This window comes from Naegleria fowleri (genome assembly GCF_008403515.1).
Source record: "Naegleria fowleri strain ATCC 30894 chromosome Unknown tig37, whole genome shotgun sequence".
Lineage (NCBI taxonomy): Eukaryota > Heterolobosea > Eutetramitea > Acrasida > Naegleriidae > Naegleria > Naegleria fowleri.
In genome coordinates, this window is record NW_025407969.1 from 450,063 (window position 1) to 467,336 (window position 17,274).

Consider the following 17,274-nt stretch of genomic DNA (forward strand, 5'->3'; position numbering starts at 1 on the left):
CACACACACACACACACACACACACCTAAACCTATCGTATACCTCTCAAGTCATCGTAACAATTGTTACTGGTGGTGGTATTGTCAAACATATTCTCGGGTGTGTGAGTGGTTGCTGCTCTGTCAATTGTCGTGTCGACATCATCAAACATCACTCCTAGGTCATCATCATCATCATTATTACCATCTCCACAACGAACCTCTTTCCAAGTACTAGTGTGTGTGTGCAGTCATCATTTTCTAGGAATTTCTTACCATTGTACCAACAAGAACAACAAGAAGAACAATCCGAGTATGGCTTCTACTCATGGTCAACCAACAACAACAAGAACCACAAGAACACTCTCCTCCAAGAATATGACCTTCTTAGTGAGAAGTAATAGTAGTCGTCGTAGTTGTCGTAGTCGTCGTGGGATTCTTTCACTCTTGCTACTTCTCCTCGTTGTCATTGTCGTTTATATAAAAATGTCCTCAAGTCTTCGTGGTGATTCAGATCATTGTGTTCATTCATCATCATCTCACTACTTTACATTGGTGAATGCTGCTTCAACAACAAGAAGAACAACAACCCTTACTCGTCGTCATGATCACTCCAACTCGTCATCACAACGACAACGACCAAGAGAACACGTGACACATTCCACGAAGAGTCAATCATCAGCAGCCGTGGTGGCACTGACCTTTTCCAAACCTTCAACAACAACCTCATCAACCACAACCTCATCAACAACAACCTCATCAACAACAACCTCATCAACAACAACAACTTCTCTCTCCAACAGTGATGTCTTAATCATTGCATTATCATCCACTTTGGGTGGTATTTGTTTATTCATGACTCTCTTCTCAGTCATTGTGGTGTCTATTTATATTTATCGGAAACGAAGAAGGAAATTCGACGATGGAAGAGATGTCACAACACCCTTATTATTCACGAACCAGAAGAATACACAAATTGTTTCTCATCATCAACAACAACAAGAGGTCTATTCATGTACAACTCCTTCTCCATCGACAGATCCAATGATGAATTCTTTTGTTAATACTACTCATACTTCTTCCATGAATATCAATGTCAATATCAATTCCACAAATATCAATTCCACAAATATCAATTCCACAAATATCAATTCCACAAATATCAATTCCAATTCCACAAATATCAATTCCATCAATATCAATTCCACCACCACCACCACTCTTACATTGAAAAAGAAAATTAATTTAAACGCCATTAAGGAAGGAATGATCAAATCATGCATTCAAGATCGAGAAGGTATTTTAATTAAGAGTTCAATTGCTAAAGATTTACCAAGACTTGTGAAAAAGATCATTCTCTATTTTAATCATTCTGAATTATTTTCTTTATTAGAAAATGATACCATTCATGTGAATTCAAATCAGTTAAAATTAGATTCTAAAGATGTGAATGACATTAATATGATTTGTTGTCGATTTTTAGCAGATTTATCCAAATGTGTGAATATTGCAAGTTGTTGTACAACAAACACTGGTGCACACGAAATCACAACAGGAGGGAATCATGACCTTCATTCACTCTCCGATGAAGAGATTTTGTCTTCCTTTTCCTCCAATGCTGATTCCTTGTTGACTATGAATGGAATTGGAGTTGATGGTGGTGGTGATATTGGTGGTGGTATTCACCATGGTGATGATTTTGGTGAAGATGTTAGCAGTGCTGGAGGTGGTGGTGACCAGCTAATAGTGAGACAGTACAGTACTTCTCTGCATCAAGATCATCCTCCTCACACTGTGGTTTTGAATGGAAATATGACATTGGTGCTCGATCAACCAAATCATCAACAACAACATCAAGAACAACATTACGACTCTGATCAACAACAACCACATCAACAACCACATCCACAACAATTGCTCACTCAAGAAGAGTATTACAAAATGATGACTTTCCAAAAAAGGAGAAAATCAACCTTAATGCTCATTCGAGCTTTGAATCATGTGAGAAATAGAACTTGTCATGCTGGTGAAGATGTCTCAAGTCTTGCTTTGAATATTCTAAATTTTGAATCTTTTTCCATTTTCCTTAAAGAAACTTTTGGAGAAACTTCACCCGTAGTGAATGTATTGAAATTGTGTTCACAAACTGCACTTTTTGAAGGTTTAAATCAAATTCGACCTGCACTTCTCGATTTGGGAATTATGTTTAAAGATTTTAGAGGAAGAAATTGGATTGTGAAAATTTATACAAATTCTCATCATGAACGACCACTCATTATTCATGAAAGAATTGAACAAGTGATTAACATGCAATTACAACCACTCTACACATTTACTTATCAATTACAAATTGAAATGGATGAAGAATTTGAAAATATCACACAAGTGAATGTGAAATTATTGAATATCGATTTTAGTAAGACTATTCTTTCTGAAATGGAGCAGAAAACACATGAGAACAAGTTGAAGTTAGTCATGGAACATTGTATTCCATAAAATATATATCAATAAATGACTCTCAACGTTGAGAGTAACACACCATCATCAAACATTCCCAACACAAACCATTCACATATACCAAATAACAATTTTCCCGCCAAATTTAATCATCGTATTTGAATGAGTTTCTAGATTTAAAAAAATGACTTCATTCCTAACGACCGAGAGATCATCGCTCAAAGGGTTGGGAGGTAATTTAATGTCCATCTCATCCTCTCCGATTATTGGTGGACCACAGCTTGAGAGAGACCAAAAACATTTTCCATTTGCAAGAAGTACGGTCGACATGAAAGAAGTGGATCGGAATCATAAAGATTTAGTCGTTCCCTCAAACCGAACGGATGATCCATTTCGAGAAATTCAGTCAACTCCTGATGTTTTGTCATGCAAAACTAAAGTCAACGAGTTGGAAGTTCAAATAGATTATTTGAAGGATGTTGGTAAGTGTGTTCTTAATGATACTCTCAGTTGACACTTGGTACTAGTCCAACGATTGAGTGACGAGCTTGCACGATATCAAGTTAAATATCCACCAATTGCACCAGAACATTCCGATTCAATCATTGTTGCACCATGGTTTTTCGATTCTCAACATATGAATCCTCTCCTTGTTTCGTATGATCATCGAATAATGGAACTCTCGAATGAAATCAAACTTTACAAAGAAAAAATTGAGTCTCTAAATGCAGAGGTCAAATCTGTGTCTTTGGAAAACGAAGAGCTCCAACAAAACCTGAAGAATTTAATAGAAAAACAAATTTCAAAAAACAACGAACAAAGTTCGGTCATTCCTTTTCACATTCCCTCCGAAGAATGGGATGAATTGCAACAACGAGTAGAGCTGCTAGACCGTGAAAATAAATTATTGCTGGAGGAGCAACGAGAGCTTCAGAACGAAATTGATCGATTGAGAAATGAAAATCGACGATCCTTTTCCGAATCTAATCCTCTTGTTCCAGGAGACTCTGATCGAGTGAAATTAATGTTAGAAAGTGCGAAAAAGAAGATTTCACTTCTGCAAAAAGAAAAAGACGACTTAAAAAGAGATACAAGACGAATGAAACAACTTGAGCATGAGATGGCTGATTTAGAAAGAGCTCTCAGTGCCAGTAATCAAAGATGTAAACTGTTAGACGATGAATTGGAGAAGCACAAAAGTATTATTGATGATCTTCAACATGAACGAAAACGACTCTTTCAAACTGAGAAAACAATGAATATTAAGGACATTGAAATGAATGGTAAGTGTTAATCAAAGGGTTTTTTCTCACTAAGTGAAATATTTGTCAAGAACTTCGAGAACGATACTCGCTCTCCCTTAGAGAAATGGATGACTTGAAAGAAGAAAAAGGTAAATTACTATTGGAGATGAGCCAAATGGAACAAAGAATTGTCGCACATCAACAAAACGAATTTGAAGCTCTTCAAAAAGTGAAAGAGACCATGGAGTTATTAGAAACGACCAAACTTGAAAGAGATTCTGTGAGAACAGCCGTAAAAAATAAGGAACAAGAAATTGAGAGATTAGAAGAGAAAATTAAAAAGTTGACACAAGACTACACGGACAGATACAAGAGAATGTCCTCACATTTCCAAGAAAAACATAATGAATCTCTCCAAGCTCTTGAGGATCAATTGAAACAAGTCCAACTTGAAAATGGTCACTTGAAATCGGATTTGGATCGATTAAAGAGAGAAAAGAAGTAAGTAGTTGTCGATCTCATCGATCATGGATGTGAATGTTCATGGATAATATTCTTCAAACCATTAGAACTTGTGAGGATGAACTTGTTAAGGTTATTAAAGCAGCAGAAACCGAACAATTGAATTCTCCGTTTGTCATTAATGATTTGAACCAACAAATCACTCAACTAACTAACGAAAGAGATGAATCTGAGAGACAATACGAAAGGTTGCGAAACTCTCAAAAACGAACTCAACAACAATGGGAACAAGAAAGAGAACAACTCAATGCCAAGTACAATGAAATGCAGAAAAGATTTATTTCTCTCGAATCAGAAGCGGAGGAGCAACGACAAATCAATATGAGGTTAAACGAACATATCAGTCGTCTGGAGCAGCAATGCCAAAACCTTAAATTTGAAAAAGAAGAAATTGAAAGATCCCTCAGAGATAATTTACGGTCGCAGCAAGAGCTTTCCTCAAATGAAATTCGAGATGTAAAGAAAAAGTTACAGATAACAATTGAAGAATACAATAAGGCCCAAAACACGATTCAGCAGCTTTCTCTTAAACATCAAAAAGAACATATATACTGGAAAGAAGAATTCAGTAAAATGAAGGAGAAAAAAGAAAAGGAATTGTATGACATGACTTCAATGGTGGAACAATTAACACGACGAAATCAAGAAATGGAAGGTAAAATCAAGTTACTGCTAAAGAAAGAAGAGGAGTTATTGAACCACAAAAAAGATTTGCATATCAGAGCAGATAAGCTTACCATTTATCTTGAACGAATGAAGCGAGAGAGAGACATGTTAGCAAAGCAAATTGAAGGTAGAGGAGTCTCCGAGATTAGTTTTGGATATGAATAAATTTTGTACATAATATTTTCTAAATTCTATGCCATAATAGAATGGATTGAATTATTTAAGCTCAGTGAATTCTCGAAATAAGACCTTTCGAAAGTTGTATTAATTTCTTTGCATCTTGCACAGCAGCGATCTTGTCTCCGTTGAAACGATGTATGTGCATCCTCATGGTCACTAATTCACTAAGCCCATCGTCACACTTTGTGATACCCTCGTTGAGTGTTTCTATTGGACGTTGAGACAAGTCCAGACGTTTTGAAGCAACCATCACATAGGGAAAATAGAACTTATCAAAAGACTCGAGAGCCTTCTCAAATGATTCTATCGACAAATGATCTTTTCTTTGAATATGGTAAAGATAACCCAACTCACAGTAAATCTCACATTTTGTCTTGGGGTTTTTCGTTAATTCTAATGCCTTGTGACAACATTCAATAGCCTCAGAGTATTTTGAGGCAACTTTCAGTGCTTTGATTTTGTTGGTGTAAAAAAGGGAAACTTCACACATATTCATTGCCATTTCATAGTATTTGAGAGAGTTTACATCGTCATTGAGTTGTCTGTAACACCATCCAATGTTGTTATAGCACATTCCAAGATAATACATGCTTGTCGGATTGCATTGATTTTGTAAATGAAATGCTTGCAGAAAGCAATCAATGCTTTCTTTAATTTGATTAAGATCTCCTTTTACCATTGCAATCCTAAATGCTAAATCGGATTCATGCATTGTATATTTAGTCTTGTATTTTTTGGCGTTCTCATACATATTCAAAGCTTCTAAATACTTTTCCTCTAACTCTAAAAGAAAGCCTTGCAGTAATAAATTCCAAAATCTGTTTCTTTGTTTCATGCAAATATGAATTGCCATTTTACAAAATCTAATGGTTTGTACCATTTGACTCTTCATTGATTTATACAAAAAACTAGCCTTGTAGTAAAGATAGAAATAATCGGGATATCGTCGAATACATTCGTTAATACATTGGATGGCATTTTCTACATCATTATAACATCGATGACGATCCAATTCATTCAACAATTGCATTAAATCTTCAGGTTCTTGATTTTCACGAAATAAATAATATTCATCCAAGACATCATCATAATAAAGACAACAAGTTTTTAATCGTCGTTTGTGATTACTAATAGTTATGGAGTTGAATTGCGTTGGAAATGCTCCGACATCATTTTGACTTGGTGTGTCTTGATTGTTCTTTGGTTCTTCTTGATTAATCCTGCCGTTTGGGTTGCTGCTCCGATTGGAATGTTGTTGAAGAACGGAGGAGTGAAGTTTTGCAAGCATTTTTTGTGATTTTTTTTTTTTGAGCCCTTAAAAAATACCGCAAGATGAACATCAGAATTGACTCTTGCATGCTCCACAGCCTGGAAAGACGTTTGGAAAGAATTGAACAACAAGCGAATTAGATTTCAGCTACCCTCAAACAATTAAACTCCAAACTTAATGAATATATACGAAATGAAAAGAACAGAAATTGTGAAGAAAAGGCACGGAAGCCATTAGATCATTCGCATCACTTGTTACAATCTTTACAACATCATCTATGTGACGCAATCACCTTTAGAGAAAATCCATCAGTTGAGAAAACTAACGATCCACCAGTTGAGAAAGATGAGAATACATTATCAACATTGAATCAACCAACTCCATCAAAACAAGAAAAAGAATACAAGCCAAAGAACAAACCTCGCAAAACAAGAAGGACCACACAAGCTAAAAAACAATCATCCACCGACAAAGCCAAGCCAAAAAGAAAAACAAAGCAAAAGAACAAACTTCACGGTCATACTAATCATGGACAAAAAGGCAAGATACTATATTTGTATTATGATGATCAGTGCTATCAACAATTCGATAAGAAACGTGTAATGAATGTAAGAACAAGAAAGAAGCATCTCACCTTATATTGGATCCAAGACTGCTCTCCGCCCTTCAACATTATTAATTGTTGTGACTTAGAACTTTGAAGACAATGCTGGTAATCGATACATATCATTATTAACATATCATATCCATCAACACTATATATACCTATTCATGACCTTTTTACAATAATTGACGACTCAACCTTACAAACCAACGAAAACCATATGCATTAACAGACCAAACACTGCTTTATTTTTACCTTCTGTTTGAATCATGGACTCAACCCATGTTAACAGTTGCTCAACACAAGCATGTAATCTGTTAATATTTGATATATCCTGTTAAAAACATTCGACATTCAGAAGTAGTATCTAAACGAAAATGAAGTCCAATGTTGTTTTATGACAAGTATTGAGGCACCGAAGGGCCAATAAACAATATTTAATTTTTTGTGTTTTTCCACATGAACAAGAGAATCACCTCGGTACCTGAACAAACATTCGCAAATTTGTGCGCTGCTAAATTAAATTGAATTTTTCTCGTCACCTCTCGAGGGAGAAACAAATGCCAAACCTCAAAAAAATTAAACGATAACACCTCTTCGTTGTCTTGTTCGTTTTGTTCCTCATCACAGACCCACCCACTGTCAGGAGCTCACAATTCTCATGAAGAATCCAATCCAATCCTTCTACCAACTCAGTTGGGTCCAAAAGTATGAAAATTACTTGTAAGTTAATCAGTAATTGATATGTGTTAAAATTTCACATCATCCTGAATTGACCTATCTGTCGCAACGTTCATTTGCCACCAACATCATCGTTTTCACTCCACTATTATTCTCGCAACCATAGAAAATCCAAACGAGTCATACTTTCTTTTCTTTTAATCTTCACCAATCTATTGGCTGGTATTGTATATGGTTACGCTTTAGGAAGTATTGGAGCAGCGTTTACTTCGGCAAGTGCAGCATTTCCAAGCACTTCATCAACAACAACGAATAACACCCTTTCATCAGCTGCTCGTTTCATTCTCAGAGAGGCGCTGAGAAAACATGAGGTGGATATTTCATCGTCCTTCCAAAATAAGAATACAAACAACCAAGATGCGAGGATAACGCGCAGTGATGATAGACCAATCTCATCAAATCTAGTGAGCACTTCTCTGGACTACTACTCCCCAATCCATGACCTCAAGAATGAGATCTCACCGCTACTTATGACCTCTATATCAAGTAATGTCAGTAATCCAAATACGACCTCAACTACCAATTTTGATTTAGGAAATTCATTACTTCAAGGCTTGTTTGCCTCAAGTATTTTCATTGGAGGCTTCGGAGGAGCCATGTTCGTCATGCTCTTTGGAAATTATTTAGGTCGTAAATTATGCATGATTTTGTGTTGTGTGGTGTTTTCCATTGGATGCATTGGTGCAAGTGCTTCCAATTCCTATGCTTCATTGATTGTTTTCAGATGTATCATGGGATTTGGTGCTGCCATTTCAACCTCTGTTTGTTCCGTTTATATGGCTGAATTGATGCCCTTTTCCAAATATCAAGGTGTCTTGGGGGCCATGTACAATATGGGCATTGCTACGGGACTCTCCATCGCCTATGTCATTGGAGCCATTTTTACGGGAGCGTCGAGTGGTGGCCATTCTTCCTCTCTAATACAGAAAGAACAATGGCGCGCAGTACATGCCTTTGGAAATTTATTTTCCTTGCTCTTGTTGTTCTTGATTGTATGCTGCATTCCAGAATCACCCTTATTTGTTGGAAGTAGCAGTGGTAGCAGTACCAGTGAGAAGGATGGATCTGAGGAGCAGAATACGGAGAAGAATTCAATGGTTGGAACATGGAACATCAGTCATGAAACAGAAATGGTGGAAGATCCTTCCTTACTTAAAATGGAAAGAGATCGAATTTCTCAGAGTCGAATGCAAGCATTGAATTCAACCGCCACCACTACCGCTACCACTACCACCACCTCAACAACACTCTCCAATACTCAAGTTACTGCTGCTGGTTCAGACCATCCATCCAAAGATTCAAATGATGATGCAACTCCTCATCATGAAAAGAAAATGCCAATTTTAAAAGTTTTGAAGAGATTATTTTGTTCCAAAGTAATTATTGCAACTCTACTTGCTAGTTACTATTGTTTTGCAATTGAGTGGACAGGTAGGTCAACAATAATGGCTCTCTCTCTCTTTATTTGAATATTTATTGTTTTCTTGAAATTATTTCAATATTGTGTTATTTAAATGGTTCAACAAAATTCTTTAAATGATTGAAATTCGATGAAATGGCAACAGGTATTCAGAGTGCAACATTATTTACTCCCTCACTATTAGAATCTGCTGGTGTGAAAGAACCTCTCCATCAACTATTATGTTCCTTTGCAATTAATGTTTGGCAAGTGTTGACCAATATTCCAATTATATTCTTAGTGGATCGATTTGGACGAAAAACCATTCTACTTTTTGGAGTAAGTTTTTAATCAATGGAATATTCTTTTAATGTCACTAATTCTTTTATTTAGTTAACCGTTTCAGTATTAACCGATTTAGCAGAAGGTTTCATCTTCCAATTTGCCACCGATGGCTCAACTGAAAAGATTGTTCTCGCTCTCGTATTTATGGCCATCTATCTGGTTGGATTTAATATTGGTTTGGGATCTCTCACTTTCATTCTCGCTCATGAAGTATTTAATGGAGAACATGAAAGAGTGGTTGTGTTGGGAACTTCCATGGCTACCATGTGTTTATGGATCTTTTCAATCATTCTGAGCTTATTCTTTATACCAGTGGTGGCTGCTACCAATCAAGCTGTACCGTGGTTCATCTTTGCTGGATTTTCATTCATTGGTTTGTTGTTGAGTGTCTTTTTGTTGAAAGAAACCTCGCCATTCGTGTTGGCAAAACATAAAACAAAGGAAGAAGCGAAAAAGGAAAAGGAACTGAAATTAACACAGACACAGCAGGAGAAGGAGGAAAAGAAGAAGTCTCAATCGCTGACTCTTCCTTCGTCGTCCATGAATGATCCATTCCATGATGTTGCTGCTGATTCGCATAAGGATCATCATGAAAATTCGAAAGTGCATGCCGATATTCAGAATACCACCAGCGACATGGCTCAATAGAACTGCCTGTAGAGAGTGGGGGCGGTGCACTTTCATGTCGGTTATATTGGCTCTCTTCTTGTCGCCGTTGTTCAACTGTTATTCATTCGGCGAGGACAATTAGTAAGAACACAACTGCAATTCCACGTCATGCTAGAAATCCGGTGTTGATCAAAATTGTTTCTCAGGCTTCCAAATTCTCTTTATTGTAAAGCAACAAGATTTGATCATAAGCTAATCTTAGTTATTGAGAGGCATCGTCAATCACTCTTATTATCTCTCTTTTTGTTACTGTTTTGTATCTTCCTGTCAGTATTAAAGACTTAAAATGGCCATTCCAGGCAAGAACATATTTTTGTTGTGAAACGAGCTCTCCTACCTAATTGACAGCATGAAGAGAGTTGTGTGGTCCAACTGTTTCTTGTCAGTGGAACACCAACGCTCATACTATTGCGTGACGACTCTCCAATCAATAATTAAAAAACAAAGAGTAACAGTGGAATGAAGCAATATGCAATTTAAGAATCCAATTAAATGTTTCTACAGGTTGAGTCTTGTAGAAAAGTATGAGAGTTTCATGTGAGTGTTTTTCTCGAGCAGTATTTCTTCTACTAACGTTCAAACAACGCTCATTTGTTGCACTCCATTGTCACTGTCATCACACCTGTATCAACCTCCTTCTTTCACAAACTCCATCAGCAAGTCAAAGCGTGGGTTTTTTGCGATGTGTCTCATCTTGACCAACTTTATGGGTGGATTGATGTACGGATACGCTCAGGGAAGTGTTGGAGCGGCACTTGGGTCTGCCATTAGTGGGCTATTTCCCTCTTCAGCAACTCCAACGAATAATTCGACAAGTATGAATCAGCAAGTATTCGCAACATCTCCTCTTGGTTCTCAATCGGATCATTCGAATCGTTTGGATTTGAAACACATGATGGTAGGTGGCACACGCATGAATGAAACAACATAATTCTTTTCAAAATTTCTTCGGACAATTCACATTCGTTCTCTTTGTTCCCATGCGCACATACAGTCAAGCCTTGTGCTCGAACATTTGTTGTGGAGTCCAATGACTCAAGCTGCTGGCACTGTCTCCGCAACAACAGCAAACTTCGATTTAGGAAATTCCTTACTCCAAGGTCTGTATGCCTCAAGTATTTTCATTGGAGGCTTGATTGGTGCGATCTTTGTTATACTTGTTGGAAATTATTTAGGTCGTAAATTATGCATGATTTTGTGTTGTGTGGTGTTTTCCATTGGATGCATTGGTGCAAGTGCTTCCAATTCCTATGCTTCATTGATTGTTTTCAGATGTATCATGGGATTTGGTGCTGCCATTTCAACCTCTGTTTGTTCCGTTTATATGGCTGAATTGATGCCCTTTTCCAAATATCAAGGTGTCTTGGGGGCCATGTACAATATGGGCATTGCTTCTGGATCAGCGCTAGGCTACGCCTTTGGAGCAATTTTCTTATTCACCACTGAACAATGGAGAGCCATTCATTCATTGGGAAATATTTGTTCCATCTTGCTCTTAACTCTTGTGCTCATCATTCCGGAATCACCAATGTTTGTAGAGAGTAGTGATCAAAGCGAAATTAAAGCTTCGTGCGAAAGTAGTGGCACTTCATCAATAGATAATGGCGTGTTGAAGAAGGAGAGAGAAACATTACCAGAGAGTCAAGCTCGCAATCATTCTCCAACCAGTACTACCACCGCTTCGTCGACAACGACGACCTCAACGGCTGCATCATCACTGGAAAGCAACATGACATCGAAATCTTGCATGTCATTCATGGCAGCTTTGAGGAGATTGTTTTGTTCAAAAGTTGTCATTGCCTTGTTCATTTCAAGTTTCTACTGTTTTGCCATTGAATGGACTGGTATTCAGAGTGCCACCTTATTTATACCTGCCTTATTAGAATCCGCTGGAGTGAAAGATGCACTGACCCAACAACTAGTTGCATTTGGAGTGTTCATTTGGGAAGTGCTTACAATTATTCCATTCATATTTCTTGTGGATCGATTTGGAAGAAAGACCATTCTCATCTTTGGCGTAAGTAGTGTTTTGTTGAAAATATTACAATATTGTGACAAATGTGTGTGATTGAATATGAAAAAGTTCACTGTGTCTGTTCTGACCAATTTGGCAGAAGGTTTCATCTTTCAATTTGTTCCTGATGGTTCAACTGAAAAAATTGTTTTAGCCTTAGTATTCATTGCTCTCTATCTTATTGGCTTTAACATTGGAATTGGTTCATTAACCTTCATCTTGGATCATGAAGTATTTAATGGAGAGCATGAGAGAGTGGTTGTGTTGGGAACTTCTATGGCCACCATGGTGTTATGGATCTTTTCCATCATTTTGGCTCTATTCTTCATTCCAGTCATTCATCTTACAAGCCAAGCGGTCCCGTGGTTTGTATTTTCAGGAATTTCATTCATTGGATTATTGATTACCATCTTTCTATTGCAAGAAACATCTCCTTACGTATTGGCTAAAAGAAAACACACTCAAGATGAAGCCACCACCAGTACTACGAGCCTGTCTCCTCAAAAATCCGAAACGACCTCGGAAACAAAATCAAGTATGGAAATGAATGATGTTAGAGTAGTGACCGTTGTTGTTGCCGCGACAATACCGACAGTGGAACAGTATCAAGCAGTAGTGCTGCAGTGTAAACCCAATGCTGCAGATGACCGCTCTGCACTACCAACCCAATTTCCCAAGCAGTAGTGAATCTACGGTCTTTTCCATGTCATTAAGTTGTGGAGAGGTCTGAGTGTCTTTGCTGTCGATATTCATGTTGTAACAATTATCTGATAGAAATTATTAGAAATTATACTATATGAGAATTCAAGCATGTGAATAACTTGTTGTATCCTTGTTATATCGTATATTGTATAGTATTGTTTGTGTTCTCATAATTTCTTCTTCAATAAAATTAATGCAAGCCGCTTATTCTCCGTGTGTTCAGCTGAACGTCGGGTCGCAGTGTAATACCCCTAATTCCCAAAGAATACATTTCACGCACACTCAAAAGGCATCCATTCGGGTCGCATCTGACCATATTTGACTGTGCGTGAATGTGGAGTCTTTTTCTTGAATGTCCAAATCAAAATACTGCACAAAAGAGTGTACACAACAGGATGAATAGTAACAAGAACTACAATCCGATTAAAGCATTTTACAGGCTTCCACTTGTTGAGCGATACCAAAATTTCATGTAGGTCTCAAAATTCATGAATTTACAGTCTTTTCTCAAATATGTTTCTTTGGTGAAAATTTAATAACTTTCTCTGCGATATTCTTCTCCTACATCAATTAATTTAAATTTGAAACAATGAAAATTCATCATAATATTTGGTCGTTATTATTTCAATAATCAATCATTAATTAATGACAATAATTATTATTGGTTATTAAATATCCTCATAATTATGATACGTCTATTTAATAGCAAATCCAAGAGAATTTTTCTCACCATACTTCTCATCACGTGTAACGTTTTTGGGGGCATAATTTTCGGGTATTGTCTTGGATCGATAGGAGGAGCTTTAAATTCGGCCATTTTGGCTTTCTTTCCTTCATCCGATGGCGGCAGCATCAATACCACCACAGCTAGCGTAAGTTGGATTGATGATCATGTGTGATCACTCTTATTGTTGATCATGTTCGTGATGGTGATCATTCACAGAGCGAAACCTTTCGAGCAATTGTTTTCGTTGAGACGGCGATCAAGTCGCGCTCTCTCATGTCCATACCAGATTTTGGAGGTCCAACCAAAATTTCATCACTTGCTCTCCAACCGACTGATCCACTCTCTTCAGATTCCTTATTAGCAGATGCAACAAGCCAGAATTCAACCACAAGAAGTCAAAAGCCTTTTGATTTGGGAAATTCATTACTTCAAGGCTTGTTTGCCTCAAGTATTTTCATCGGAGGAATGGTGGGGTGTTTGTGCACCATGATCGCAGCCAGCTATTTAGGTCGTAAATTATGCATGATTTTGTGTTGTGTGGTGTTTTCCATTGGATGCATTGGTGCAAGTGCTTCCAATTCCTATGCTTCATTGATTGTTTTCAGATGTATCATGGGATTTGGTGCTGCCATTTCAACCTCTGTTTGTTCCGTTTATATGGCTGAATTGATGCCCTTTTCCAAATATCAAGGTGTCTTGGGAGCCATGTACAATGTTGGAGTGGCATCGGGTGTGGTTTTTGGATATGCCTTTGGAGCCATTTTCATATTCACCACTGAACAATGGAGAGCGGTCCATGCTTTAGGAAATTTGTTCTCCATTCCCTTATTAATCCTACTGGTTGTTATTTTACCGGAATCTCCACAATTTGTAAAGCATACCAGCATACAAGAACCTCATCACGATCACAATGATATTGAGCTCAAGACACAACTCGACCATCAAAATACCATGCAGCAGTCTGGACAACCAATTCATGATGCAAAAGAGATGAGCATTTCGCAATCAATGAAAACGAAACAGAAAATTGAGACCATGTCCTTGATTCAGGCCCTCAAAAGATTGTTTTGCTCGAAGGTGATCATATCCACCCTTTTGGCCTGCTTTTATTGTGGAAGTTTGGAATGGACTGGTATTCAGAGTGCTACCTTGTTCATCCCTTCCCTATTAGAATCTGCTGGAGTGACCTCACCTCTGTACCAGCAATTGGCTTCCATGGGAGTTGCCATTTGGCAAATATTGACCATTAGTCCATGCATCTTTCTTGTAGATAGATTCGGAAGAAAAACAATCTCGATCTTTGGACTGGTCGTTTCATTATTGACCAACTTGGCGATTGGATTTGTGTTTCAATTTGCTCCCAACGGTTCCACTGAAAAGATTGTTCTAACACTCGTCTTTATTGCTATCTTTCTCGTTGGGTTCAATGTGGGTCTTGGTTCATTGGTATACATGTTAGCTCATGAGGTATTTAATGGAGAGCATGAAAAAGTGGTCATTTTGGGAACTTCAATCTCGATCATGTGTTTGTGGTTCTTTTCGATCATCATTTCGTTATTTTTCATTCCACTTGTTGCAGCTACCAACCAAGCTGTTCCTTCCTATATATTTGCAGGTATTTCTTTCATTGGTTTGTTGTTGACGATATTCCTTCTGAAAGAAACATCACCAAGAGTTTTAGCAAAGAAACAACTTTTAGAGTTAACCAAAACAAAAGGATTGGAGAAGAAAGAAGCAAGCACGACAGAAAATCATGATGTGCCTACCTCTGCAGGCAGCGCTGCTAACGACACAGCAAAGCAATCCTCTCATACCTCTGAGAAGGAAGAGCATCCAGTTGTTGTGTGAAGTCTTTAAAATTCAAGAGGTCAAACATCAATGTTTTTTTAATGCATTACCAAGTTAATTCTTCCATTTGGGCTTGCTACAAACCACTCATTCTCAGATAATGACTGTATGTAGGAGATGTCATGGCCATCAATATTGTCCAATACAGTTCCAATGGAAGCATTTTTGGATTTTTGGTCGTGGCGAGCTGTTGTCAAATCCTCGATTCTATAAACATACCCTTGCTCGTCGCCAACAACAACACCTTTCTGGTGTTCGTCAAAGACAATAAATTTGATCGCAGTATTCGATAAATTCTTTTCCCATGTGATATTAGGTTCCTTTCCAACCAAGGCACCATTGCTTAATCCAAGAATGATATTATTTGGTTGAAGAGGATGAACAGAAAAGAGAGGAAATGACATCTTTTGCTCTAATGATGAGCGTAGAGCCTCCTTTTTCGAGATTGTTCATATCAATTGAGAATACACAATTCAAAGTTCTATAGTAAATCAAGGTCGGAATCTCCAATGTGACCATACGTTTGATGGCAAAGGTCACACCTAAAATTGGCAACATGGATTTGTGTTGGTATTTCTGCTCCTTCAAGGCCTCAAATGATGAACCAGACTTGGTAGAAAGAGTCATGTAAAGAAGTAGACCATTGCTTGTTCCCATAACCAATGACAATGTGATGACTTCTCCTTCCGATAAAACTTCAGCATCAAAGCTTAAAAGTTCTGAGCTGTCAAAATTTGCCTGAGAAAATCGGAATGGTTTGAATGGAAGAAATATTTCAAGTTCATGTTCTGGCCTCATGGCATGAAGGGTATTCTCCTCTTCTTGTTGAATCCTAGTAACTTTAAACTTGAGTACATGAATGTTTCCTTTTTCATCACAAACAACCAAAATATTGTCGAATGATTTGATGAATTTGATATTACTCTCCAAAACAAGTGCTTTTGTATGATTTCTTTCATTAGAAATTTCCTTAACTTGCATCTGTTCTCGATTATGAATCAATGAATAAAACCTCACAGTATTACGAACGGAAATGGCCAAAATTAATTCCGTAAAATTTGATGACGATTGTTCTCGAGAAGGTCGTTCAAGCGAATAAATATTTGAAGTAATTGCCGGAATTTCATTGTTATGAAACAGAACACAAATTTGTTGAATGGTATGGCCAATATAATCATGCATCATTGCCTTTGAAATATTGGTCATTAAATCATGATCATCTTGCATAGGATCATCATCCCGATACTCTTCCGTAGTTTTTCTCTTTTCAAACAAGGCAAGCTTTCCATTCAACGGTGGTGAAGACTCTTCCTCCAATTCTTCATTCATAATGTGTTCGAGTGCTTGATCATCCTCTTGTATCAACATGATTTCATCATCATCAGAATCATGTTGGTCTTCCCTGTTGTCATCATAGAAATCCTCTTCCTCTTCCTCCGTAATGCCAAGTTTGCTTTTCGACATTTTTTTAACAATTCGATATTCTGGAAAACTATCTCTTTTTTACGAACAACAGTTAGATTAGGTCCACAGCGAACATATGAATGACATCAACAGCCATCACTGTGATGAAGAAGGTCCTTCTTTTGAACCTGACACAAGTGTGTTGTTGGATTTTCAGAAGTAGTGAATCTGAACTGAGCAGACACACCACTATTCACACACACACTAAAAAAATAAGTTCGTGTTCATTCCTGTCGTGAAAGAACTTTTCAAAACAGACAAGAAGAACAACAACGCTGTTCACCTTTCGTTGTCACTGAATCACAATTATTAGGCTAATTAAATCATTACTTCAAAAGAGGAATTAGTAAAGCGCACTACTAGTCACTTGAAATCCATCAAAAACAACAACAATGACCATCACTCATGGTTATTCCAACACTCGCCACAGACTATCCCTCTTTA

The 17,274-nt window shown here is 37.4% G+C and overlaps 7 protein-coding genes across 7 annotated transcripts; 5 read left to right on the forward strand and 2 right to left on the reverse strand.

Annotated features, from left to right (window-relative positions):
* Window positions 1–464: 464 nt before the first annotated feature.
* Window positions 465–2,474, forward strand: FDP41_004507 (uncharacterized protein; the record flags this gene model as incomplete). The annotated part of the gene is made up of 1 exon (XM_044707929.1): window positions 465–2,474. The coding sequence occupies one exon, from the start codon at window positions 465–467 to the stop codon at window positions 2,472–2,474; it is 2,010 nt and encodes a 669-aa protein (XP_044561321.1).
* Window positions 2,475–2,619: 145 nt separating this feature from the next.
* Window positions 2,620–5,032, forward strand: FDP41_004508 (uncharacterized protein; the record flags this gene model as incomplete). Its single annotated transcript, XM_044707930.1, has 4 exons — window positions 2,620–2,917; window positions 2,963–3,718; window positions 3,769–4,180; window positions 4,249–5,032. 4 exons carry the CDS (start codon window positions 2,620–2,622, stop codon window positions 5,030–5,032), a joined length of 2,250 nt encoding a protein of 749 aa, XP_044561322.1.
* Window positions 5,033–5,093: 61 nt separating this feature from the next.
* On the reverse strand, window positions 5,094–6,335 carry FDP41_004509 (uncharacterized protein; the record flags this gene model as incomplete). The annotated part of the gene is made up of 1 exon (XM_044707931.1): window positions 5,094–6,335. The coding sequence occupies one exon, from the start codon at window positions 6,333–6,335 to the stop codon at window positions 5,094–5,096; it is 1,242 nt and encodes a 413-aa protein (XP_044561323.1).
* Window positions 6,336–7,582: 1,247 nt separating this feature from the next.
* Window positions 7,583–10,054, forward strand: FDP41_004510 (uncharacterized protein; the record flags this gene model as incomplete). Its single annotated transcript, XM_044707933.1, has 4 exons — window positions 7,583–7,644; window positions 7,769–9,093; window positions 9,228–9,400; window positions 9,455–10,054. 4 exons carry the CDS (start codon window positions 7,583–7,585, stop codon window positions 10,052–10,054), a joined length of 2,160 nt encoding a protein of 719 aa, XP_044561324.1.
* Window positions 10,055–10,757: 703 nt separating this feature from the next.
* FDP41_004511 (uncharacterized protein) lies at window positions 10,758–12,773 on the forward strand (the record flags this gene model as incomplete). Its single annotated transcript, XM_044707934.1, has 3 exons — window positions 10,758–10,973; window positions 11,070–12,092; window positions 12,159–12,773. 3 exons carry the CDS (start codon window positions 10,758–10,760, stop codon window positions 12,771–12,773), a joined length of 1,854 nt encoding a protein of 617 aa, XP_044561325.1.
* A 413-nt stretch (window positions 12,774–13,186) lies between these two features.
* On the forward strand, window positions 13,187–15,366 carry FDP41_004512 (uncharacterized protein; the record flags this gene model as incomplete). Its single annotated transcript, XM_044707935.1, has 3 exons — window positions 13,187–13,263; window positions 13,498–13,663; window positions 13,735–15,366. The coding sequence occupies 3 exons, from the start codon at window positions 13,187–13,189 to the stop codon at window positions 15,364–15,366; spliced, it is 1,875 nt and encodes a 624-aa protein (XP_044561326.1).
* Window positions 15,367–15,726: 360 nt separating this feature from the next.
* On the reverse strand, window positions 15,727–16,830 carry FDP41_004513 (uncharacterized protein; the record flags this gene model as incomplete). Its single annotated transcript, XM_044707936.1, has 1 exon — window positions 15,727–16,830. One exon carries the CDS (start codon window positions 16,828–16,830, stop codon window positions 15,727–15,729), a length of 1,104 nt encoding a protein of 367 aa, XP_044561327.1.
* Window positions 16,831–17,274: the final 444 nt, after the last annotated feature.